The sequence below is a fragment of the Macrobrachium rosenbergii genome, chromosome 51 (assembly GCF_040412425.1).
Source record: "Macrobrachium rosenbergii isolate ZJJX-2024 chromosome 51, ASM4041242v1, whole genome shotgun sequence".
Lineage (NCBI taxonomy): Eukaryota > Metazoa > Arthropoda > Malacostraca > Decapoda > Palaemonidae > Macrobrachium > Macrobrachium rosenbergii.
In genome coordinates this window covers 60,667,646-60,692,833 of record NC_089791.1, presented here as the reverse complement: position 1 = coordinate 60,692,833, position 25,188 = coordinate 60,667,646, and the positions used below count along the sequence as shown (strand labels likewise).

At 42.0% G+C, this 25,188-nt stretch overlaps 2 protein-coding genes across 7 annotated transcripts in view; one reads left to right on the top strand and one right to left on the bottom strand.

Moving 5' to 3' along the window:
- LOC136833456 (uncharacterized) overlaps positions 1–14,873 on the top strand; it is a 42,831-nt gene extending 27,958 nt beyond the window's left edge. For all 6 annotated transcript variants that reach the window (XM_067095643.1, XM_067095642.1, XM_067095641.1 and 3 more), the window contains 3 exons: positions 4,299–4,370; positions 6,468–6,551; positions 13,806–14,873. In XM_067095643.1, coding sequence (XP_066951744.1) covers positions 4,299–4,370; positions 6,468–6,551; positions 13,806–13,814 — 165 coding nt within the window. In that variant the 3' untranslated portion in view covers positions 13,815–14,873. The remainder of the gene's footprint in view (positions 1–4,298; positions 4,371–6,467; positions 6,552–13,805) is intronic.
- Positions 14,874–15,983: 1,110 nt separating this feature from the next.
- LOC136833070 (uncharacterized) lies at positions 15,984–24,797 on the bottom strand. Its single transcript, XM_067094716.1, has 8 exons — positions 24,609–24,797; positions 23,997–24,499; positions 23,440–23,871; positions 17,759–17,933; positions 17,646–17,717; positions 17,206–17,408; positions 16,968–17,172; positions 15,984–16,178 (listed from the first exon to the last, which is right to left on the bottom strand). The coding sequence occupies exons 1-8, from the start codon at positions 24,795–24,797 to the stop codon at positions 15,984–15,986; spliced, it is 1,974 nt and encodes a 657-aa protein (XP_066950817.1).
- Positions 24,798–25,188: the final 391 nt, after the last annotated feature.

Sequence of the window (25,188 nt, the reverse complement as noted above, 5' to 3'; positions counted from 1 at the left end):
CTTGCAGCAGTTCTCTCATCTCCAGTGCGATGGGGCATACTGCAGTGTTTGTTGTACACTTTGTTTAATGCTGGGGAGATGAATTCAGTGTTTTCTTGACTAGTTCTTTTTTTGCTATGTTGACCAGTAAGTTGTGAGCTGTTAGGAAATCTGCTCCTAACAATGCCATTTTCACATCTGCTGTTATGAATGACCAGTTGTAGTCTTGTCCGTTGAACTTGACCTTCATCTCCTGCCTCCCATACATTGTTAGTGGGGCTCCATTGGTGGTTGAGACTTGTAGATGGGTGGTGGAGCAGGGTTTATCCACTCCGCCGGTCTTGCTGGGATGAAGGACCTACAGTACAGGCTCCGATATACACCAAGAATTCCGTTTCTGACCTCGCATCCCTTGTATAGAAGCATGTCTCGGTCAGTATCCTGTACCTGGAAGAAAGACAGTGGCGGGCAGGCACGATTTTTCTCCCAAGGGCAACCTGTCTGCCCTAAGCTGACATTAGTATGGGGTTGCTTCTGAGACCCTAATGGGTGTTTTTTGAAAATGTGCAGCTTTTGTCGCACTTCCTCGCTTTGGCCCCGAATCTCCAGTGGAAGAAGCAGACTCCTCCTGGGGGCTCCTGCCCTTTCTGTGGATGTTTCTCTCGGTTTTTCTTGTCTATAGAAGAGTGTCTTGTGGATGGGGGCAACTGGCTCTTCCTCTTCTGTCTTCGTCACTTCCGGACCACTGTTCGGTGCGACGTGCTGCTGATGCTGGTTGCAAGAGGACTGCTGCTTTACATGCTGTGTGGACTTCGTCCACCATTATTAAAAATTCTTTGATGGGCATGGTGGAGGCTTTCAGCATGGCTGCTATTGTTTGGCAGGGAGTTTCGTGATGAGTACATCCTTCACCAGGTCCAAGGACAACTCGAAGCATGCTTCGTCATCTTCGGCTGGTAGTGACGAGTCGTTGCGGCTGCTTGTACACGTGCGACAGTCTTTCATCACCTATTGGGGTCCCCACTTCATCCAGGAATTATTTGGCTGTGGGCTGGTGGCATGCTGAAGGATTGCTTCAGCTGGTCCTGCAGGATGTCATAGGCCACTGGGGCATCTAGTTCCTTGAGCCTTGCCGCTATTTGCTTGAAACATCATCTAGCAGGAATTCGAGGAAGACATCTGCTTTCCACGTCGAGGTGATCTTCTTTGTGCGAAAGATTGTCTCCGCCCTAAAAAACCATGTTTCTGGGTGGTGGGGTGTGAAGGGTGGCAATTGGATGGAGGTGGCTGCAAGACTTAGGTGGTGTGTGGGGTCGCTGGTGTTGGCATGGTCGATCATCTCTCCGGGGTCACCAGTGTGGGCGAGGTACAGTGCAAGTGCAGGTCTAGATGTAACTGGTTTATTGATTCAAAATCCACAAATGTTGTAGGTCCATGTGGACCATAAAGTAGTCCTGACCTCTTGACAGGTAGAGGAAAAGGGTTTAACAGGACATCTGTCTCTTCTCACAGATGTAAAATTACCAATATACAAATACAAGACATAAACATAAAGGAGATACACATGACTGAATGGATTACATTCTGATCTCTAGTGATAAGTGCATGAAAGGTGGCAATAAGTGTTAGAAATGTTTACATAAAACACTGTCTGGAGGATTTATTTTCCAACTTGCCTCTTGTTGAGCTCATGGTCCGTTTCACAAGGTAAGAGCTGATTCATTGCCAGTAGGCCACATAGCTGATCCACGTGTGGTTACACTCCGTATTACTTATAGGTTGTGGTCTGGGTGACAAAGATAATGATTGATAGGTGACTAATTTTCTGAAATTAGTCATTTGTTTATCTTTAATTATAATTTTTTAGGTTAATACTTTTAGGTTATTTGAAGAAATTACTGTTTTCCCCCTTCCATTCTCTATTTTATTAGTTTATAACACATTTGTTAATACTTTTAGGTTATTTGAAGAAATTACTGTTTTCCCCTTTCTGTTCTCTATTTTATTAGTTTATAACACATTTGTTACTTGTTTAACCTCTGTTGTAGGAAGTTAACAGTATATTAGTCTAGATTTTTGTATTTTTCTTTTTTATTCACTTGTCAGTTAAATTCCTTGAGTGCTTAAATGACTTTTTAATTTTCATAGTTTATTATATATTTAACTTTATACTTTACACTATCACATGTGAGTTCATATTCCTAAATTCTTGGCTACTCTTAACAGCTAACCTTTTGGTTTTCATAAATGTGATTGAGTGTTGATGCATTAGGTGCATTTTTACTTTCAGTTTACTTCCAAACATTTTTGCTGCAGGTTGACTTATTTGTATTGTATGTTAGTGGAGCCTTGTACCCGGTTGTAATTTTAATCTAATTGGCTGAAGGTGTCAGTGAAGATTTGATTTGTCAGGCAAGCCTTTCTAAATTTTTCCTGGAAAGGATCATAATGTGGTGTTCCACCTGCTGTAGTTGGTAGTCTAACCAGACAGGTAGCAAGATGACATATACATGGAGTACAAGGGAGCCTGTAGAAACAAGAGAAGAATCATTAGTGTCAGACACTTTCACTTCAGTCTCAAGCTGCAAGAGACCATGTCTCACCAGTACTGGTCAAGGAGCTTCTTACTCAGGTGATGCTTCAAAGGTGATGCTTCAACAACACAACTGACTTTGCACTAATTACTGCCAGGTGTTGCAGCCTCTGCAACCAAGTTTGCTAGCTTGCTTTTCATTTGGTAGATTCCTTTGCCATGGAAGAGGATTATATACTGTAATCAGCTGAGGCACTAACTCTTGATTTAGCACAGTCAAATACACAAGATGGTCTTGATGTTTCCTTGTGGATCAGAGTGTCAGGCATTTGAAGCGTCTCAATGATTTGAACCAGAATATCTGCAGACAGAGGTGCACAACGCTGCTGCACCTTGAGCATAATGAACAGATGATAGATCACACAGGCATGATAGCCGTAATAATCAGGATAGTGACTGTACCTTAGAAGAATGGCAGAATCGGACCCACAACCACAATCTTAGAGCATTTCAGTGTCTATGGTCTTGAGTTTGAACACTTGCACTGCTCTGGTTATAGTATGGTTCTAATGTACAATCTCAAACCCAACTGAAGTTCTTTAGGATAGTATCAAGACCAAAAATGGAGCTGTAAATGTGATTAAGCTTCCAACAGCAATGCAGCCATCGACTAAATGAAAATAGAACACTGTTAGGTAGTTGAGTACCTTTACCAGCGTCAATTAAATTTCCTGTATCAATAGTGTTCAGGTGCATTGAGTATTAGCAACCAACTCAATCTCCATACCGTAGGAATGCCAGGCAAATTAGGAATACTGGCCTTGTAATCATATCCTAACCTTTTCCAGTCAAAGCCACAGTGGCAAAAAGAACAGTTTCTCATTAAGCTCAGGGAGGATGGATGGTAATGCTTGTCACTCATTAACTGAGGAATGTGGAAATGTTCATTTCCAGCTGACTTCTCTTCTGCTAGTAGAGGGCCTAGAATCTTTAGAGATTGAAGCAACGTATAGATGACGGCTACTGATGAAAAGACCCCCACTTGTGTTAAAGCCTTTAGATAAGTTTTAACACAGTATAAAATAAACTTAATGTATGTTGTGCATTGTATGCTATTAAGCTTCATCTATCTAGGTTAAGCCAGCCTTGTGCTCGCACAGGCTCTTGCTCTTCAGCAGCCTGTAAAAATAACTTAATTACTGAAAGAGTTATATGGAAAGAGTACATTTTAGTACTAAAGTATAAATTGTCACTAAATGATATGGGTAGCATTAAAGAAATTAAACCAAATTTTATCTCTGGCTAGCATATTGTTGCACTACAAAATACTCTCCCACATAAAGTAAAAACAAATTACTGTACTGATCTTCATAAAAGATAAGAGGGATGAGCAGTTGGGTACTAGAATCATTCAGTTCCTAAGCAAATATTCTGATAGCTTGTGCCTCCTGTACCTACCTGGAAGCTTTTTGCACTTCCTGAGAGGAGCGTCATAATCGCTTACCTAAAAATACGAGAAGCTTCGTGTACTCTATTAAAAATCACTGATCTACAATGTGCTGTCTAAGGCCCCCTATGTCTGGGTACCACCATGGTGAAAATTTTCTAGTATGCTCATTAGAATAGGGGTAGCATTGATTTTAGAACCATATTTGCTATCTTATGTAGAATTCCATCAGAACATTGCTTGTGTTGCTGAATTTTCTTTTAAATGTGTTAACAGAATCCTGTTAATTATATTACTTGGCTGGGACCCATGAGCGAAGTCCTAATTTTTTTTTTCCAGGATAGTTTGGCTGCTCAGCTTCACGCATTGTCCCCTCAACGTATCAACAGAGATTTTGGCACGAGTGAAGAGGTAAGAATGATAAAACAAAAACTTTTGATTCCAACATGGTTGTTCCATTTTTAAAAAAATTACTATTTCTATGAACTGTAAATAATCCCTTCATGGTTTTTTGGCGGAGATGAGATTTCAAGATGGTCAAGCAGGGGGTGTGTCAAGAATGGGATAATTCTATATTTCCAATAATCCAGAGAATGAGAAATAGATATGACGTAAATTTCCGTTGAAGGTGCAAAGGAATAGAGGGTATAAAAGCTAGTGGAGGATAGAGAACTGCAGTTAGTATTCAAGAGCTATTGTGACAAAATTGCAATGCTGAAATATCAGGATGGTAATAAAGCAGTTATTGTAGAACATGAACTTTTAGCACTGAAGTAAGTCTGAGGATAAGGAAAGTACTAATTTAAATTAATTTACTCTTATTGAGAGAATTGCTTTTGAAATTTCTGAAGAGGCTGATGTGGTACGGAAAGCTAATGCCTCATTAACCCAAGCTTGATTAGGGTAAGGTGGAAAAAGATTGTGGTGATGCATTTACACATTAAGGAGAAAACAAATACTATTCTTGTAGATTGTAAGCTGGTGATGGATGGGGAATGCTAGTTCCAAAAACTAGCTAAATAAGGTAAACATCACTTGGCATGTAGGAACAGAAGCCAAAGAATGTGGATCATAGCAGGAAGTCAGTAATTGTTTTCTTCATTTTAAATCGTGGGAATTGCAGATCATGAAATTTGCAGAAGACCTTTATGGTTTTCTTTGTGAATCTGATAATTTAGGCAGTAGTGATTTGGTATTAGCTCTATATATATATATATATATATATATATATATATATATATATATATATATATATATATATATATATATATATATATATATATATATATATATATGTATGTATATATGTATGTATATATGTATGTATATATGTATGTATATATGTATGTATATATGTATGTATATATGTATGTATATATGTATGTATATGTATATGTATGTATATATGTATGTATATATGTATGTATATATGTATGTATATATGTATGTATATGTATATGTATGTATATGTATATATATATATATATGTATATGTATATATATGTATATATATGTATATATATGTATATATATGTATATATATGTATATATATGTATATATATGTATATATATGTATATATATGTATATATATGTATATTAAGAATAAAATTAAAAATTAGGCCCAAAGCTGTCAGTGTAATTTGACAGTTCCCATTACAAAGTCCCGAATTGGAGAAAGTACTTGTAGCTAGCACCTCAAGGGTGATCCTTGATGGATGTTGCAGTGTGGGGATTAAATCTTGACCCATGTGCTCATGCTTGAAATATTTTGAAGATGAGAGGCATAAAAGGTTTAAAAACTGCTTGATGGAAAAAATTTATTCGGAAGTCTTTGATTCTTTAATGAGTAAATTGAAGTTCTGAGATGAAAATCCATAAATCAAATGTGGCTGACTGACTGCAAATTGTATCTTTGATTTTTTCAAGGTAATGTCCTCAATTTATTGTTTATAGAAATAAATTTGACCTTCCTAACAGTGAATAAAAGTCTGAAGGAAAAGGAAACAATTACTTTTATTTCTCTTGTTCAGTGGTAGATTGTGGGAGAAATGCCAGAGTAATGATTCTCAGAAGGTAGTAAACTAGGGAAAAACTGCTGTATCAGAAACTAAAGATGTGTTTCTAAGATCAGGGAAACTACCAAGAAAGTAGGCATTACTTAAGATTGTTTACAGCCCTAGCTGCACCCATTTTTTAACTTTTTACATAACATTCATTTCAGCTTCCTTTACTCTTGCTCTCCAACCTTTCTAACTATTACTACTTCGTGCTTATGTGGGGTTTTCTACCGGTTCCTCCTACAGATCCTTGTACTTAATCTCCTTTAACTAATGGACCTCTCTTCCTTGCTATCCTACCGCTCCAACTCCCTCTTTCCACTATTTTTAGTGCTGTATGACAGCCCAAATTTCAGAAAATCGAAATTTACAGAGGAGATAGTGATAATTTTCGGAAACAGAAAATCAGAAATGAGCTGCTTTGATACATGAGGTTTATATGTTCTCAGGGAAGCCCAACAGGACAATGGCATCATTCAAGAAAGTCAACGGGAGGTTACCGTGACGACGATGACGATAATCAACAAATGGAGGTAACTTTGATTTTATTTTGTGACATGAGTTGTATAAGTAGACATTCTTCAGAATATTTTCATTCACTGATACTCAACTAGGATATTCATAAATTTCTTTGCGCTGCAAGACCTTTCATGCGTTTTTCAGAGATTTGTCTACTATTTAGTCAAGAAAATGGCATCTTGTTGTGATTAATTGATATGTTAAATTGAGTATACACTGTTCTATACAAATGACACTTGACGTAGGAGTTGGCTCTGTTAAGTATTTTGTTGAATTGAAGGCAATCATATGATCAAATGTAGCTGATTAAAATTTCATAGTTGAAATAATTTCCATTTTAAGTTTTTGATTCATTAACTTTATCTAATTTTCTGTAATTAGCTGTGTTAGCCTTTGTTCATTTCTGAGGCTGTTTAATCCTTATTCCATTTCTGGGACAGTCCTCGCGTAACTGGACTTTAAAAGTTTGAGCATACAGGCACAAAGGAAGGTCTTAAATCTTACCTCTAGAACATTCAGAATTGGTCTTCAAGGCATTGTTGCTGCTGATGTCTTTAGTTCTATCTTGGAAACAAAAACTTGAGCTAACTCTTTGTTTCAAGTGACATAAGTAGTAGCTACTGCACTTGTTCTACACAGTTGGCAGTGACTCTTCATTGTGGTTCATTACTCCAGTGAATCCATAACATGAGAGTATGGGAGAAGTATTGGAACACAAGCACCAGGAACTGCAGGGCTATTATTTTAAGAGTGTGAGGACCAGACAACCATATGCTTATGTATCAATAGAAAGAGGACTAATTAATGAATACAAGTTGCATGAAAACCTTCATTAGCAACAATCTTTATTCCTACAGTTCCATCAGTGCACCTCGTGCAGTACAATGTAGGCATTACTTAAGGTTCTTTGCAGCATCCCTTCGGCTCTTGAAACCCCTTTCATTCCTTTTAATGTACCTCCATTCATATTCTCTCAATTCCATCTTCCTTTGCACCTTCTAACAATTGATTCATTAGTGCAACTGCTAGGTTTTCCTCCTGTTACAACTTTCAAAACTTTTTCTGTCAATTTCCGTTTCAACAATGAGTGAGCTCATAGGTTCCAGCTCATGGACTTTGGCCTAAATTCTGTTCTGTTCTATTCTTACGATCTTCATAGTATGGTCAGTTTCCCCTAAAAAGGAGAGCAAGAGAGACTTGACTTTCCTTGAGGGTTGGTTATAGAGAGCGACACTGCTTGTGTCTAGGGAGATTTTTATTTTATAGGAAATTGACTAGTCTGGAAGTAAAACCTTTTTGAGTGCTGTTTGCAAAGCATGACCAGACAATATACTGTATATGAGAGGCATGAGAGAAGTAATGCTAAACTCTCATGGAATGTTAGTAGACAAAAGATGTATGAGGGGAAGTGTTTTATCACTTTTTTTTTTTTTAACTTAGTTCACATCCTGTGTGGGCTCTTCAGCATTGTGTAGGAGCCAGCATTATCCTTGAAACATTTTGTAGCTACTGGCCATTACAGCATTCAGTCTGTCTAATCATATAATTAATCTCATTGCTGAATTAAACTCTTACACAGTATTCTGGCAATTAGTGTGATCTTATAAACCGGATTATCTGTAAATGAGTATTTAAATTCTAAGGTTCATGATCGACTGTGGACTGCTTGAATATCTGACTAATCTCTACGGCAATTGAGGGATTTGCAACCAAATTTTTACCTATCATTTGTATGATACCTCATAGATGGGGACATCCTCAGCTCTTCTAGGCACCCAACGGCTTTTGGTTCACCATAAGATCTGGTATTCTTAGTTGCTAATGAAATTGACTGACAGAAAACACTGGATACACAGCCAAACATGGACTTATCAAATATCTGCAAACCTTTCAATACTGGGTATGGATTTTACATGTAAGTGCATTCTCTGTATCTACATTTAAAGTTAGCTGTATCTTCATGCCAATAGGTGCGATTGGCATACAAAATAAACAAAACACTTGGCTAACTTGCTGGGACTGTCTCTGTAATCCCCCGTTTCCCACCAGGTGGTGTTGGTGTGTTTACATTCTCGTCAGAACTCTTCAAGCTATGTCGTTGTGCAGACGGTTAAGTTGGTGTTAGTAATAATTTTGACTATTTCTGACTGATTTTCTCTTGTATGGTATTGTTTTTCTGTTTTTGCATTGTCACTTACAGAAAGCAGAGATGAAAGCCACTGGGTTGTATGGGAATGAATTTGTAAACCGAAGCATTCGGTTGTGCACTGTGGTCGCGTGTATGTTAGCCTAGCTGTCGGGGCACAAGTGTGGTTTCCTTCTCGTGAAGAGAATCAGTGATCTGATGAGAGGATGAATAATTTTGTGAAGTATCGGAAGATGTGAGAGGCCGATAGATTATGAAGATAATTCGTTAGGGCCAGCCATAAGGCTATTCTGTGTTTTCTTTTTTCTTCTGGTGTTGCTGCTTCTCCTCTTCCTCCATTGCCTGATAGGTTAATCACTCCTGCTCCACCTTCTTACGTTCTCTATGTGGTTTAGGAGAAAAGTAATTGGTAATTGAGAAATACTATTCTTCATTGGGCAGAAATTTTACCATAGTGATTGATCTTTTTTGTTTTTCCCCATGAGAGAGAGGTGTCAGACCCTTAGTGTCTGTTGTAACCCACCCTCTGGACTGCCTTGTCTGCAGGCGCGGACTAGCAGTACTTGGGGCCCGAGGCTACTTCAGGTCAGGGGCCTTTTTAACAGACACGTACATATTTATCATATTTTGTTTTAGTACATGTTTCGATATGAACAGTAGTAGTTAGTGTCATGCTTCGGCAGGTTCTGCGTTTAATTTATATTGAAATGATTGATCTATTATGCTGTATCATACTGTATTAAAAAAGAGATAATTCCATTACAAAGTTGAGCAACAGAAAAACAATGAAAATATTAGATTGAACAATTCATATATTTGATTGCATAATTTACATATGACATGAATTGAACGCGTACACAGGCCAGGGTTGCCAAGTCTAGTGAATGTACTACTGCCAGTTATTTTATTGATTTATTTTTTAATCATTGCATCATCGGGGGCCCCCTCAGTACCCGGGGCCTGAGGCTGCAGCCTCATTAGCCTCAATGTAAATCCGCACCTGCTTGTCTGCTGGTTTTCTTTAGACAGGGAACCATGGTGTCTCAGGGCCTAGATCAGTGCCCTTTGCCACATCTCTCAATTGTCTTCCAGCTTGAATTTGACACGTTATCCGAAGGATTTATTTGGTTTAGTGCTTGTTTACAGGTTTATGTATCAACCTTTTTTTGGAAGAGTGTGATTAGTGATGTGTGTGAAGTGATGGAGATATCTAGGGATTATAGACATATTACATTACTTCGTGCCACACGTCAAGTTCTGTTGTTAATCATTTACTCACCAGGTATTGTCCCCTGTTTTGGACTTTAATCCTTCCCCTCTCACCCAGTTTCCCCTCTTTAGTAAATTTTTACTAATGTTCCTATTTGTACTGGTGGCTCTTCTTCCGCGGTTTATCTAGATTAAGCTAACCTTGTGATAGAACTGGCTCTTACTTCTTGCTTCTCGGCAATCACTCCTTAGTGTTGTGCAGGCTCCAGCTGTCATCCAGCTTCCATGGTGATGTCATGCGAGAACCCTCTACATTCTCCCACACAGTTGTCACTCTCCCACCGGCATTGTGACATCATTGCTGGCATTCCCTGCTATGCCACCTTCTCTTGCGTTGACCATTTCACCATCTTCATTCGTAGATTTGGCATTTTCTACTGTCTCAGTTCTTTCTTTAGACTTTAGGGTTTTCATCCCTGATTTGGTTACTGATTCTTTAGTTTCTAAGCAATAACATAGTTCTCATTGTTCTGCTGTCGCTCCTTTTTCTGAAGATGAATACGTTGACTGGTGCACTTTATGCTTCTACCTCTGCTCTTGTTTAAACAAATAAGTTATTACTGCTTATGGTGAGGCGTGTTATCAAAAGAAGTTAGTACCTTTTTGGAAAGGGATTGACAGATCAAAGAAGAAGCTAGTAAACTAAAGTTTAATTGCTCTGCACCAAACATGCTCAGTGTAGTGTGCTCATGACTTGTTTGTGGAGCGAGTGGTTTGGACCAGCCAAACAAGGCGAAATACTGGCATGTTGGTGATTTATTCTAAAACAACCGAGACAATCTTGGAAGTGTAACGGTTGAAGCTGGTTCTCAGAATACCACTGCACTGGTTTCCAATTTTATGAAGCTACTTAGGGCTGTGTTAGGACTCTGATCAGATATCAGTTTTTCACCTTCCTCAGTTCAACAGTAAGTTTTAAGTTCTTGCACCAAAGAAACAAGATTTCTCTCGTCAATAAGGTGCTTTGGCCTAACTGTAAGGCAGAAGTACTTTTGAATTTGATATTTCATTCTTAGCATGACAAGCTCTTCGTTGGGAGAGTCGGTAGACCTGTGGACTAGCACTCGCTAGGCCCTAGTTAGTCTCTGGCTGGCTGATGAAGAGCTAGAGGAATTTATTTCTGGTGATAGAAATTCATTTTTCGCTATAATGTGGTTCAGATTCCACAATAAGCTGTAGGTCCCGTTGCTAAGTAACCATTTGGTTCTTAGCCACGTAAAATGTCTAATCCCTCGGGCCAGGAAAGCTGTTAATCAGCTCAGTGGTCTGGTAAAACTAAGATGTACTTTAACTTTTTGTTTTAGCACGACAGCTTGATTACTGCGAGAATATGCCTATGTATGTGAATGTATGTGTTTAGCACTTGTATATGTACATTTGCAAATACATAATAAATATTGATGATAGTCATATAAATGTTAGCCCTGAAGGGGCAGAGTTTCTTGACGAGGCGTCATTATTAACCTCACCTTGATAGACCTGTTTCTGAAACTAAGGGGGTGATGTCTTATTCTTTATTATTTAGTTTTAAAGTAGCAGAAACAGTTGTGTGCATATATATTTTTTATAAAGTAGTCCAACTCAACCACTAGTAGCTGTATTTTGACATTTGATTGTTGTCTTAACCCTTAAATGTTTAAGATTCCTCTAGATTATTGCCCCTACAAAACTTTTCTGCTTGCAAGTTCTGTGCAGGATATCTCGAGCCATTCTCGAGTTCTACTTCAGTAGTGATTAAGGCTCACATTCTTAGTGAAAGAATTGCAAATGTAACCATAATTGGTGTTTTTGAACTCAGTTCAAGTAGGCAGTAAGGATCCTCTGAAAACTGAGTACGAGGTTTTTGAAGTGTCTACTTGCTAGAAGAACCTTGGGTAGTGATTGGTGTCAGGGAACGTTACATAGTACCTTTTGCTATTTTTTTCACTCCTGTTGACTTCCTGATATCCTTATCTCCCACTCTCTACATACAGAGAAGTCCTGAGTATGAGAGGGGGAGATCACTGTTGTTAGATAATAAGGCCACCGAGCCAATTTTAATCTAGTCATTGAGGTTTTACCATAGTTTTTTTCCTTGTTCCCAAGACCTCCAGTCTCAAGTTTATTAATTTTACTCTTTCGATGGTCATTCAGTTCAATCCTGGTGGCTATTGGAAGGGAGAATTGATGATTTATGTTGACAAGTAGGACACATGCTTGCAAGTCATGGTACAACCTCAGTCGAAGAAGTATCTATGCCTTGTCTTTGAAGGGAAGGCCTTCCAATTTTAAGCTTGTGTTTTGGTCCAAACATGGCACTACAAATATTCACCTGTGTGTTGGCATCTTTAACAAGATTGAGTCACCTGCTTGATATCAGAGTTCTTTTATCTTTAGACAGCTGCTTAGTTCTCGCTAATTCATTTCAGGCAATCTTGAGTGTGTAAGATTATCTTATGTCTAGCTTCAGGGTTGGGCATTTTAATGAATGTCAACAAAAATATGCTTTTTCTGATCCAATCGATGATTTATCTGGGGAAGAAGATACGCTCTCTTTTTGGGGTTTTTCCAACATAGATGAAGACAGTATTCTACTATTACTGAGAGAAGAATGTTCATAGATCTGCCTATAGAACTCGACCCAGGCCTTACATTGTCCTTAGATGTCTGAGGCAAGTTGGGGGGCCATTCTGAGAATAATTTGTCAGGAAGTCTGACTGCAGAGAAGAGCAAACTGTTTATAAACAACATCGAGCTTTTGCCGGGTTAGAGTAGTATTAAGCAAGCAGAGCATCCAGCTACAGAAAAGGCGACTGAAGTCTTTTCCGACAGTTCAACAGGGTTTTTACGTTAGGAGGCAAGGGACAAATCGAGAGATCTGATCAGGCTAGCAAAGAAACTTCTCTCTCCTTTGGACAGAGTCCAGGAACATCATTCTGTTACCTCATTTTGTCCCAAGGAGAATTTATCGAAAACCAGCTCACCAAGAAAGAGCAAGGTCTTTTATTGCAATTCTCTTCCACAGGTTTGCCAGAAAATGTGGAACCTTTGGGATATTCAAACATCGATCTTTTTGTTACTGCCCAAAACACACCTCCCAGTTTACTGCCCTCTATGCCAGGATCATCAGGCATGGGCAATCGATGCCTTTCTTCAAGAGTGGTAGAATCTAGACCTTTATGCATTTTCTGTTTGCTTTTTTTTTTGAGGAAATACTCTAGTTTTGAGCTTCACAGAACACAAGGATGGTTTTGGTAGCTCCTTGATGGCCTCAAAGGGAAGTGTTTCCCGAACTTCTTTCCTGGAACCTAGGTTATTTCTCACCAGCTCCTATTGCGTTGTAAGAACAGTAATGTAGTTTGTGTACAGGAAAGGCAAGAGAACTGCTGAAAATACTAACATTTTTTCAAAATTATCATTATATTGGAAATAAGATTTTTTCCTGTTTTATGATTCATAAAAAACTTAAATTTATATTAATTGGCTTCATTCTACAGCTGATTTACCTTATAAAGTATAAGAAGTTTATTACTGAAGTATACCTCTTAATTAGTTAACACAGGAATGGGCATATTAGAAGAAAGCTAGAAGTTACCAAACTGGCATAGGTGATGAACTAGAGATTCTGGGTTGCTTCGAAATTCCATCATATAGTTTTGCAGGCATTTGTGTTCAGTTGATGCAATTTTATTGCTTGTGAGGGAGGCAAATTTTCTTTTGTACAGAGACTGAATATTAGTGTTTTTTAGAATTTAATCTCGCAAACATAAAATTGATGCTCAGATCACATTCTTAGTGTTTGGAGAGGTTTGAAATATTTAATGTTGACTGTTTTTTGGATGAAAATACTTTTAATTGTTTCATATCTTTCCAGTTTCAATGAATCCCAAAAACAGATGTGGCACCAAACAAAGTACACAACGAGGTGACTATAGATAAATTCAGCACAGATTCTTCTTAACTAACTGGACTGAGCTCCAGATAGCAGTCACTGATTTCATCTTGTAAGAGCTATTTTTAAAATGACTATTCTTACCTTAGGAGATTTGATTCTTTACTCAGTTTACCATATAACGCATTTAAGAAGACAGAATTTATTCCGAATTGCGTGTTAAGGAAAGAGAATCCCTCCACCTTGAATTTGATAAACTTAGAGGGAACCTGTTGCCTACCTAATTCTTACTGTTTGTTGGGTTTTTTTTATTAATTTTAATGTATTACTGCAAACAATTTTTTTGTATAGTTACAATTTTGCTGGAACTGTTGATGTAGGTGGAAGCAGGATTTAACAGCAAAGGAAATACAAAAGCGATTCCCATATGTATTGTAAATTGAGAAAATCTTTTTCATTTAAAACTTACTTTTAATCTAAAGGTTTATATGACAACGGAGATAACATTTAGAGGCATCATTTAACTAAGTGGATTTACAAAATCAAGACTCTACAAATACAAAAGGTGGATGGATATTTCTGAACTTTCCTGTTCTCATTGTGCAGTTTATTGCAAGTTCCATTTGTACAAATATATAAGGTGGATCGATATTTTTGAACTTCATTGTTTTCATTGTGCAGTTTTCTGTAAGTTCCATTTGTTTTAAAAGGGTATTAGTAGTTTCTATATACAGTTTAAGATATCTGATGATAGAGGGAGTATTTCTTGGGGTATTTTATGATGCCTCTTAGTGTAAAGGTAATGGCTTAAAGGAAAGTTATCCCGTCTGAAATTCTATACATTTCCTGACTTTTTGTTTTATTTGCTTATTTTATCAGGACTAGTATACAGTGGTGCTATGCAAAGTGCATATCTCTCCAGTTTAGGTACTGGTGGTATTGTAACACTGGAAATTAGATGAATTGTATTTTTAACAAGAATGTTTTAACTGGCAATTAGATGAACAATTAGATGAACTGTATTTTTAATAAGAATGTTTTCATAAATGCTACTTAAATTTTATTTTCCTGAAACTCCTTGGTTTTCCAAGTGTTGTCAGTCATACATTATCGTAGATTAACTAAAGAATGTGTGATCTTTCACCATGTGGCAAGTGAAACACTATGGCTCCAGGTAAGATATAACTTGTGCATTATTATAAACACTCTTACTGAAGCTGCTTGAGAATAATTTGGGCAAGAGGTTTTTCATCTGAAAATAATTTATGCTCAAAGTAAGCAAGTTCCGCTGTCTCTAAACTCATAATCTCAATATAATATACAGGTTTGCCATGTTAAATAATAACAGACATGTGAGTTACTCTAGGCTGCATACCTGCAGACTACTGAGAAGCCAATATGTTGCAGACATACGGTTGGTTTTTGGTTAAGCATTTGCATTGTCTTCATCTTATTCTGAAGGCTGTCAGATACCAATACCAGTGCTAATCCTCTTAAATTTAAGAAAAAGCACAAATGCATGGGAACATCGGATTTCGTACATGATCCGTTCTAGAACGTCTTGACGAACGTTCGAACCCCAAAACAGTAATTCCAATAAGGAATAATGTAAACCCAATTAATGCGTAAACCCAATTAATGCGTTCTAGACACCCAAAAATATGAAACAAAATATATTTTGTCGAGAATATATTTTTACTTATAGAAAACAGTTAGAAATAAATATAAATAACCAGTGAAATGGACGTAATGAACATTAGCATCTCTTACTTTACGGAAGACACTCGTTAGCATTTGGAAGATGGAGAGGAGGAGAGGTTATTGTTTGGAAGGGGATTCCCCCTCAAGAAGGACTTCATGTATCAAGGGCCTGTCTGGGGTTACTTTTTTTTTTTATAGTCACTATCTGGGGTTACTTTACCTCTTCGTTTTTTACTGGCACTGGGACCAGCTTAAGAGTCACTGATACCCTGTTGCACAATAAAACTGTCCAGGGCCATTTGTTTCTAGCATCAAGATTTGCCTAAAATGGAACAAGGCAATGTCATTAATCATGATGGAGACACGTATTACATCATCTTGATTAGGGTGATAATTCTCTCCCAAATTTTTTTTTACATCACTCGTCAAACGTCCTTAATCACTGAAGTAAGCACATCATCACTCCTCCTCTGCTGTCTGTTGCTGTTTCTGTTGAAGGTCTTGCAGCTCTTCAGTGGTTAGCTCTTCCCTATGGACTTCAACTAACTCTTCCATATCCTTGCCACTTACATCCAAGCCCATGGAATTCCTTAACACTGTAGATTCCACAACAGGCATAGGGTCATCAGGGTCAGCCACAAATCCTTCAAAATCCTTCTCGAGGTAACATTTTAAGAGGTGCAAAATAAGACAAGCAGGAAAAAGGTACTGCTGCTTTATTGGTGACCCAGGCGGTTTATATAGTGGCAGACTGACGTTGCGCCGCGGAATACAATGAGAACAAGGGTGACCTGGGGTCGATAATAATTAACAATAAATACAGTGAACGAATACACTTTGAATTATACAAATGGACAGAATTGAAGTTGGTATTAATCTTGATGCCTGCGAAAGAAGAATACACGATATACAAATCGGAGACAGGTAAACAATTATATACATAGTTTACCTGTCTCTGATTATACATAGTTTAAATGATTGGATTTGCATGACCTTTCACGCCAGGTGTGACGAATTGTAGAGGCAAAGAACATGGGACGTCACCATAGAAAACTTGCTCAGCAGAGACTTTACAAATACTAACCCCCCCCCCCAAGACATGGGTAACGTCTGATTAGTCGGTGTATCTGCTGGGGCGCTGAAGTGTGCCACGGCTGCGTGAGGACATTGGGGAAACACGCTGCAGGTGTGGGCTGGGTGCTTCCTGGGGCGACCGCGTGCCCGCTTCTTACGGGGGCTCGGCTGCAACGACGGCTGCCCAGGTGGAGGGTGCGGTGTGGTGACGTCTGTGTCCTCCTCCAGGAGGGCGGGCTTGACGCGGTCTACCGACACCCAGTCGTTCTTCCCGTGAAGGGCGAGCAGGAACGCCTTGTTCCGCTCCAGCATGCGGAAGGGCCCCCTGTAGGGCCTGGTCAGTGGTGGGCGGATGGCATCATCCCTGACGAAGACGTGGGTGGTGGAGGACAGGCAGGGCAACGTGAAGGTGGCTGACCTGTCGGTATATGTCGGCTTGCAGGGGGCGAACTTGCCGACTATGTCGTGAAGCCTCTGGACAGATGGGTTATGGTGGTCTTCTGTAACTAGCTCGCCCGGGACCACGAGGGGCTTGCCGTAGGTTTTCTCAGCTGCGGACGGGGCGCCGTCGGCCCTGGGGGTGGTTCTCAGCCTGAGGAGGACCCACGGCAGCTGGTATTTCCAATCCTCGGCGGTGCAGCGGGCCATGAGGGACGCCTTCAGGGACCTGTGAAACCGCTTGACCAAGCCGTTGGCAGTGGGGTTGGAGGCCGTGGTGGTGTGATGAGTTGTCCTCAGCAGTCTTGCCAGGGTGGACCACAACTCGGACAGGTTGTGATGTGGTCCGGGACGCCGAGGCGGCTGATCCAACTGGAGAGTAGGGCCTCGGCGCATGTGCTGGCAGTGGCTTCTTGCATTGACGTGGCTTCGGGCCACCTTGTTGAGCGGTTGACCACCGTCAGGAGATATCTGGCCCCGCCTGACGGGGGAAGGGGCCTGACGATGTCGATGTGAACATGGCTGAACCACCGCCCTGGCTGCAGGAACTCGCCTACTCCAGACTCAGTGTGACACCCCACTTTGCTGGTTTGGCACTGCAGGCACTACCACACCTAGGTCCTCGCGTCCTCCTGCACTCTGTGCCAAATGAACTTCTCTGACAGCAGCTTGGCCGTCTTCCTGTCGGAGGGGTGTGACAGCCCGTGGATGACGTCAAATACCTGGCAGCGGTGGGAGGCGGGCACCAGGGGGTGGGGCTGGCCGGTACTGACGTCGCAGAGGAGATTTGGGCCCCCGGGGCTGATGGGCATGTCCCTGGCGAGGTCCTCATAGTTGATCCCGAGCTGCATCGCGTTAAGCTCAACTCTGGAGAGGGCGTCTTCCACAGGGTTCTTCCTGCTGGGGAGGTACTTGACGGATCAGGTGAAGTCTGCGTTGGCCGCGAGGTGTCGCTGCTGCCTGGAAGACCATGCGTCGCCCTGCTTGAAGGCGTGGACCAGTGGCTGGTGGTCTGTGTAGATTGTGAAGGGCGTGCCCTCCAGGAGGAACTTGAAGTGCCGGACTGCTCGGTATACTGCGCAGAGTTCCCTGTCGAAGGTGCTGTAGTGGGCCTCTGCAGGGTTGAACTTCTTGCTGAAGAAGGCGATGGGCTGGGGAGTGCTGTTGATGACCTGCTCCAGGACAGCTCCACAGGCGACGCTGCTTGGCATCCGTCGTCAGCTGGAGGGGAGCAGTGGGGTCCTTTTGGGCCAAGGCGGTTGCCTCGGCGAGGGCGGTATAGAGGGATGAGTGAGTTTTTTAATTAGCATTTCCAACGTTCTGAGTTATAATTGTCGTTCGTGAGTGCTTCGGTTGTTGGAAGAGGATGAGGTCGTTAGTTTGTTTACGGCGCTGTCTGTCTGTGGAATATGTGAAGGATTTTCGGTTTTGAGTGAGCCTTGAGTCAGGCTAGTGCGGTCAGTCATTTGGTCTTGGACAGTTTTTTTGTGTGCTTTTTGAGAGTTGTTTTCTTGTTAGTGTACTGTTCTTATTTGTGTATATAGTTCTATCTTCTTTTTTTATGTTTCCTTGTTTTGTTTGTGGTTTTGGGTGCTGTGTTGGTGACCGTGGGCGCCTTACTCCATCTTCCAGCAACCGAGGATCAGGGTGAGTGTTGTGTACTGTTTTGTGGTTTTGAATTCCGCCACATAATATTTGGCGTAACGTGGGGGGCTGTTGTATATTGCTGTTAGATTGTTTGTGGTGGGTAGAGTGGAGAGTAAGAGGGTCAGGATGAGTGAGATAGAGAGAAACTGAGAGAGGAACTCCGGGTGGCTAGGGAACTCAGGGTAGGCTGGAGGAGGAGAATGGGAGGCTGAGGAATGAGAAATGAGTTGAGGAGTCAGTTGGAGGAGATGGGGGTAATGCTAGAGTGCAAAAGAAGAAATGAAAGGGGAGATGAAAAAGAGGTCAGAAGAGAGGATGGATAAAAAGTTGGAGGAATGATGAAAGGTGTGGAAGAAATGGTGAAAGGTATGTTCAAGGGTGTTTTTGGAGAAGGGGCTGTTGAGGCAGGTTCTTTGGGCGCGTGAAGGGCAAGAGAAAGAAAAGGAGGAGAGTAGTGAATGGATGTGTGAGTGATGAAAGTGATGTGGAAATAGGAAGTAGAAACGAGAGAATGAAAGGCAGGGTAAGGGAAAGGGAATGAAAAAGCAAGGAAGGAACAGAGGGAAAGCAAGGATAAGTCAGGGAAGATAAAGGAAGAAGGGAAAGGAAAGGAGGCTGGTAAGAAGGGTAAAGGAAGTGGGAAGGCAGGAAAGAAGGGAGAGGGTGAAGGCAGTAGTGATAGTGAGGTGGATGGGTGAGTGGATAAAAGTGGATAAAAGAGGGGAAGAAGAGTGTAATGAGTAAGATGAATGTAAGTGCGGAAGTGGACTCTTTGTATTCGGAAGAGGGTATGAAAGGACAGAGTGAAAGTAGCGAAAGTGAGAGTGAAAGTGAGAAAGAAGAAGGGAGAAAGGCTATGTATGTGAGGGGGTACCCCGGTGTGAAAGGTATAATGAGTATGGAAGTAGGGATGCATGATTTCTTTAGGGAGTATGAAAGGTTTTGTCAGGATAAGTATGGGGAAAGTAAGAGAGTGTGGGCACGAGAATTAGGAGAATATTTGACTGGGTTTTTGTGATATGTAGGGTTATTATGAGTGTGGGAGATGTTGAGTATGACAAGGTGAAAGCTAGACTAGTTGAGCAAGCGAGGCGTATGAAATGAGTGTTAAGTATAAGAGGAAGAATGAATTTGATGAGGCAAGAATGAAAGCTGGGAAAACCTTGTCACTGTATGCTTGTAGGCTGGAGACGTTGGCAAGGAAGAAGTTTGGGGATGATGGGATAGATGAATGGAGTTAGTACGGAAGTTGTTAGGGACAGTGCCAGATGGAGTTAGAGGAATTTGTGAACTTGAAGCGGAAGGAGAAGAAAAGATGGACGAATGAAAGGTTGACAGGAGAAATTTTGGAAATTGTAGAAGATTATGAGCTTGACAGGGTTATAAAAGAGCAGCAAGTGTAAGTGTAAGGGCTGGGGTAGATGAGAGAGTGCCAGAGTTTGGAAGCTTTAGGGATGCAGTGTTGAGGGGCCCAATGAGAATGGCCGATAGTGTAATAGATAGAGAGTGTAAGAGCAAGTAATGTGGAGGTGCCAGTGAGGATGAATGGTGGGTTTGTAAAGGGAACAACGGGTTGGACGGGTTAGATAGTAGTGTACAAAGGGGAAGGTCGATGAGTGGAAGTCGAGCGAAGTGTTTTAGATGTGGAAAGGAAGGACATACAAAGAAAGAGTGTAGGTGGGCTTTAGAGCGTGTTTCGGTGTGGGCAATCGGGACATTTGGTAAGTGAGTGTACGAAAGATAGGGGTTAAATGCTACAGGTGCGGACAGGTGGGGTCATATTGCTAATGGTTGTAGGGGTACCCAGAGTGAATGTAATATGTGGCAACTGTGGTAAGAATGGGCATTATGCGAGAATGTGTTCAGAACCGAGAGCGAAGTGTGTCGAATGTGGAATGGAAGGGCATGTATCAAGTGTATGTAGACAAAGGGTGACTGTGACAGCGAATTCGGGAAACTGAGTGTGAAGGGTTCAAATGGGTGGATCCTCCGGGATGCAAGTGGTGCGTGTGATGCAACGTGAGGGGTTGTTGCATGAGGCTTTGCTGGAAAGACTGACGAGTGCATGAGTGTCAAGTGTGTTTAGGGGGTAGATTGATTGCATTAATAGATGCGGGTGTAGTATGAATGTCATATTTAAGAATGGATGTGAGAAATTGAGGAATACGTGTGAAATTAGGAATTGTTGGGGGAAAGTAAAGGGATTGGAAATTTAGGGATAGCAGTGGTTGGAAGAGTGTGTGAACGGTTAGAAATTGGGAGTGTAATGATGGATGAAAGTGATTTTTGTGTGATTGAGAGTACGAATGATAAATATATTTTGTTGGGATGTAAGTTTTTGAAAAAACATGATATAAGTGTGGATGTTGGGAGGGGAATTTTAGGAAAGGGCGGTAGGGAAATAATGAAGGTTAAAGGAGGGGATGTGTCTAAAACTAGTTTTGTAGGTATGGTAGATATTGCAAAGAGTGAAAATGATTTGTTGAGTGAAGAGAAATTAAACAGATGCAAAATCAGTGCATGAAAGTAAATATGTTAAGAGTGCGTGTTAGGGGTGTAAGAGTAGGAAGTTGGCCGTCTGAGTTAGAAGTGTATAAGCGAAGTGCTAAGAGATTTGTTGTATGTAAAGGAATAGTTTATTTTTGCATCAGGAAGGAATATGGGATGGGGAAGTGTATGTGCCAGTATTTTCGGAAGACGCAGCCGTGGGTGTGTTTATTGGTGCATGATAGGTTTTGGCATCTGGGAAAAAATAAATTATGGGAATGTATGAGAGAAGATTGTATGTGCCTGGATTGAGTAAAATTTGTGCGGATGTAGCGATTACGTGTGCGGACTGTCAGAAGGGTAAGTATCAGTGTGCATGCGAATCCACCTGTGTTATTGCAGATGAGAGTTATTTGAGATGGTTGTGATTGATTGTGTGTCATTGCCTGTGACTGCTAGAGGACACGTGGGAATGGTTGTAATGGTAGATCATTTGAGTAAGTTTGCATATGCAGCAGCGATTCGGAACAAAAAGAGTGAGACTGTAGCGAGAATGGTGGGGTGATAATGTGTGTGTGCAAGCCGGCCGAATGTTGAGTGACAATGGGCCTGAATTTTTGGATGGGAGTTTGAGCAAATGTTGCGTGATTGGGGCATAGAGCATGTGTACTCTCGCCGTATATGCCCAGTGATGGATTAGCGGAACGAGCGGTGAGAACGTTGACAGAGATATTACGTATGATGAGTGAATGTGATAATGATTGGGATGTAAATGTTGGGCGAGCGTTGTGGGTATACAACGCCACGTGCATAAGGGTATTGGTATGCCTCCGTGTAAATATGTATTAAATTTTGAAAAGATAGTGAGACCGAGATTGGGTATATCTGAGAATGATAGGGAGGTATGGAAGAAGGCGCATGAGAGGTTTGAGAAGTTACAAGGTGGGCGAGAAAGTGTTGAAAGAAGTAATCAAGAAAGGGCGGTTGAATGTAAATAGTGCGTGAAAAAATTTGAGGGTCCGTATGAAGTGTTGGAAGTTGGTCCCAGTGGGCTTAGTTATGTTGTAGGGAAGCATGTGTAGATGGTAGTGAGAGAAATACGGCGCATCATAACCAATTGCGTAGATGGAAGGATGTACCGGAATATGTGAGAGAGAATGGGGTGTATAAATGGTTGAAATCGAATGGGTGAACCAAGTATGCATGAGAGCTTGTGTATGGAGGATCAGCAATTTGTTTTGATAGAGTATGGTAGGAAACGTAAGAAAGGGAAGAACGTAAGTAAACTGAATGGTTGTAAGTTGTGTGATAGGGGTGTGAGTGCCAAAATGAAAATGAGTGATAAAGCGTGTAATATGGATGAATGGGATGGTATGAATAGAACGTATAGCATATGCGGGTTTGATATAACTGAGTTGACTGAACGTGTAGGGGTAAGTGAACGGTTGTAGGGGTAAGTGAACGGTTGGAGGTGAGCGAAAGTGTAAGAGTAAAAGAGCGTAGCAGTGATAGACGAGTGATTGAAAGCATGAATGAATCGTTGCAAGAATTGGAAAGATCAATGAGCAGAATGGGATGGGTTAGTTGAAGAATTGGGGAGGTATTTGGGAACGAGTTAGAGGGTATAGATGAGATTGTGGATGAAATTGAGAGTGGTAATAGTGAAGAAGATAGCATGAATCGGATAGAGAATGGAGGAGAAAATGTAAGTCTGAATGTTGCTGGAAGAGAGAGCGAGTCTGAGAGAATGATTGCATGCCCGCGAACGCGTTCTAGAGGACCTGCTAGTAAGCATCCGTGGGTGTTGCGTAAGGCAATTTAAATGCAGTGTGAAAAGTGTTGGTTGGGAAATGCTAAAAGGGGGGAGAATTATAGAGGGATGAGTGAGTTTTTTAATTAGCATTTCCCAACGTTCTGTGAGAGAGAGAGAGAGAGAGAGAGAGAGAGAGAGAGAGAGAGAGCGAGCGAGTGTAATTGTCGTTAGTGAGTGCTTCGGTTGTTGGAAGAGGGATGAGGTCGTTAGTTTGTTTACGGCACTGTCTGTCTGGAATATGTGAAGGATTTTCGGTTTTGAGTGAGTCTTGAGTCAGAGCTAGTGCCGGTCAGTCGTTTGGTCTTGGACAGTTTTTTGTGTGCTTTTTGAGAGTTGTTGGTTTTTTCTTGTTAGTGTACTGTTCTTGTTGTGTATATAGTTCTATCTTCTTCTTTTTTGTTTCCTTGTTTTGTTTGTGTGGTTTTGGGTGCTGTGTTGGTGACCGTGGACGCTTACTCCATCTTCCAGCAACCGAGGATCAGGGTGAGTGTTGTGTACTGTTTTTTGTGGTTTTGAATTCTGCCACAGCGGCCTTCATCAGGGGGAAGGCCTGCTGCTGGCTGGGTCGCCACTCTTAAGGATTTTGGTTGGCCTTTCAGGGTTTCCGTCAGGGGGGCCATTGTGTGTGTGATCCCGGGGATGAACCTCCTGTAGTAGTTCACCATCCTGAGGAACTCCTGGACGGCCTTGACGGAGGTGGGGACGGGAAACCTGGTGAAGGCCGCGACTTTAGATGTGAGTGGGCGGACACCATCCGGGGATATCCTGTGGCCCAGGAAGTCAGCTTTCTGGACGCCGAAGGTGCACTTGTCGAAACGTACGACGAGGTCGTTCTCCTGCAGGTGCTGCAGGACTGCCTGGATGTGCTTCTGGTGCTCCTTGTGGGACCTGGAAAATATAAGGATATCATCCACGTAGCAGATGCAGAACTTCAGGTCCCCCAGGATGCTGTCCATGAGCCACTGGAAAGTCGCCCCCGCGTTCCTCAGGCCGAAGGTGGAGAAGGCGAAGACATAGGACCCGAAAGGCACGATGATGGCGGTCTTCGGAACATCCTCTGGCGCGACTGGGACCTGGAAATGAAATAAGATTTCAAGAGATCCAATTTAGAAAATATTTTGGCCCAGTGGAAGGAGGCCGTGAGATCCTGCATGTTCGGCAGGGGATAATGGTCAGGTTCTGTTATGAGGTTGAACCGCCTGTGTCTCCAGGAGCCATCTGGTTTCTGCACCATGTGGAGGGGGGAGGCCCACAGGCTGGAGGCCTTCTTGCATATTCCCATCCGCTCCATTTCGGCGAAGGCGTTCTCGACCTCCTGAAGGTGTCGAGGGGGAAGCCTCTGGAACCTCGCGTGTGCAGGGGGCCCTTTGTTTTTATGTGATGGTAGATGCCATGTTTGGCTGGGGCCCCGGATACCTGGCGGAGCTCGGGCCTGAACACGTCGGGGAGCTCCTTCAGCAGCTGTGAGTACTGGTGGGGGGCGACGGAGCAGATGGTGGGCGCCTTGGTCCCATTGCTAACGGGAGGGACTGGCAGGAGTTGATGTCGAGGAGGAGCTTCTGACCGATGTCGACTGCCAGCCCGAAGTGGGCAAGGAAATCCGCACCCAGGAGCGGGGTCCTTACATCCACGATGACAAAGTCCCGGGAATATCCCCGGCCAAGGATGGAGATCGACAGGAGCCTGGTGCCGTAGGAGAGGATGGGGGACCCATTGGCGGCCGTCAGGAAGGCAGCCGGGTCCGGTGCTCGCTTGCGGTCCTGTCTGGACAGCGGGCAGATTGATCTAACGGCTCCTGTGTCAACCAACATCATTCTGCCGGAGACGGTGTCGTGGACGTAGAAGCCTACTGGCTCTGGGCCCCTGGATTCTTCTGTTCCATGGCAGCCTGTCCTGCTGGCCGCCGCCTCCCCTTGGGACGTCCTTCACTACGTTTCGGGATGCCAATCACTTCATCTGAGGCCTTGTTTTGTGGAGGAATTCTGGGATGCCTGCTGGTTTCCTCCTGAGTTCCACTGTCCATTAGGAAGGCTGGCTTTAACCTGTTGACAGATATCCAGTCTTCCCGCCCATGGATGTTGACGAGGTAGGCCTTGGATGTTCTACTGATGACTCGATATGGTCCTCTGTATTGTCTGGTCAAGGGTGGGCGGTGGGCGTCGTTCCTCATGAAGATGTTTGTACAGGTATTCAGGCCTTCTGGGC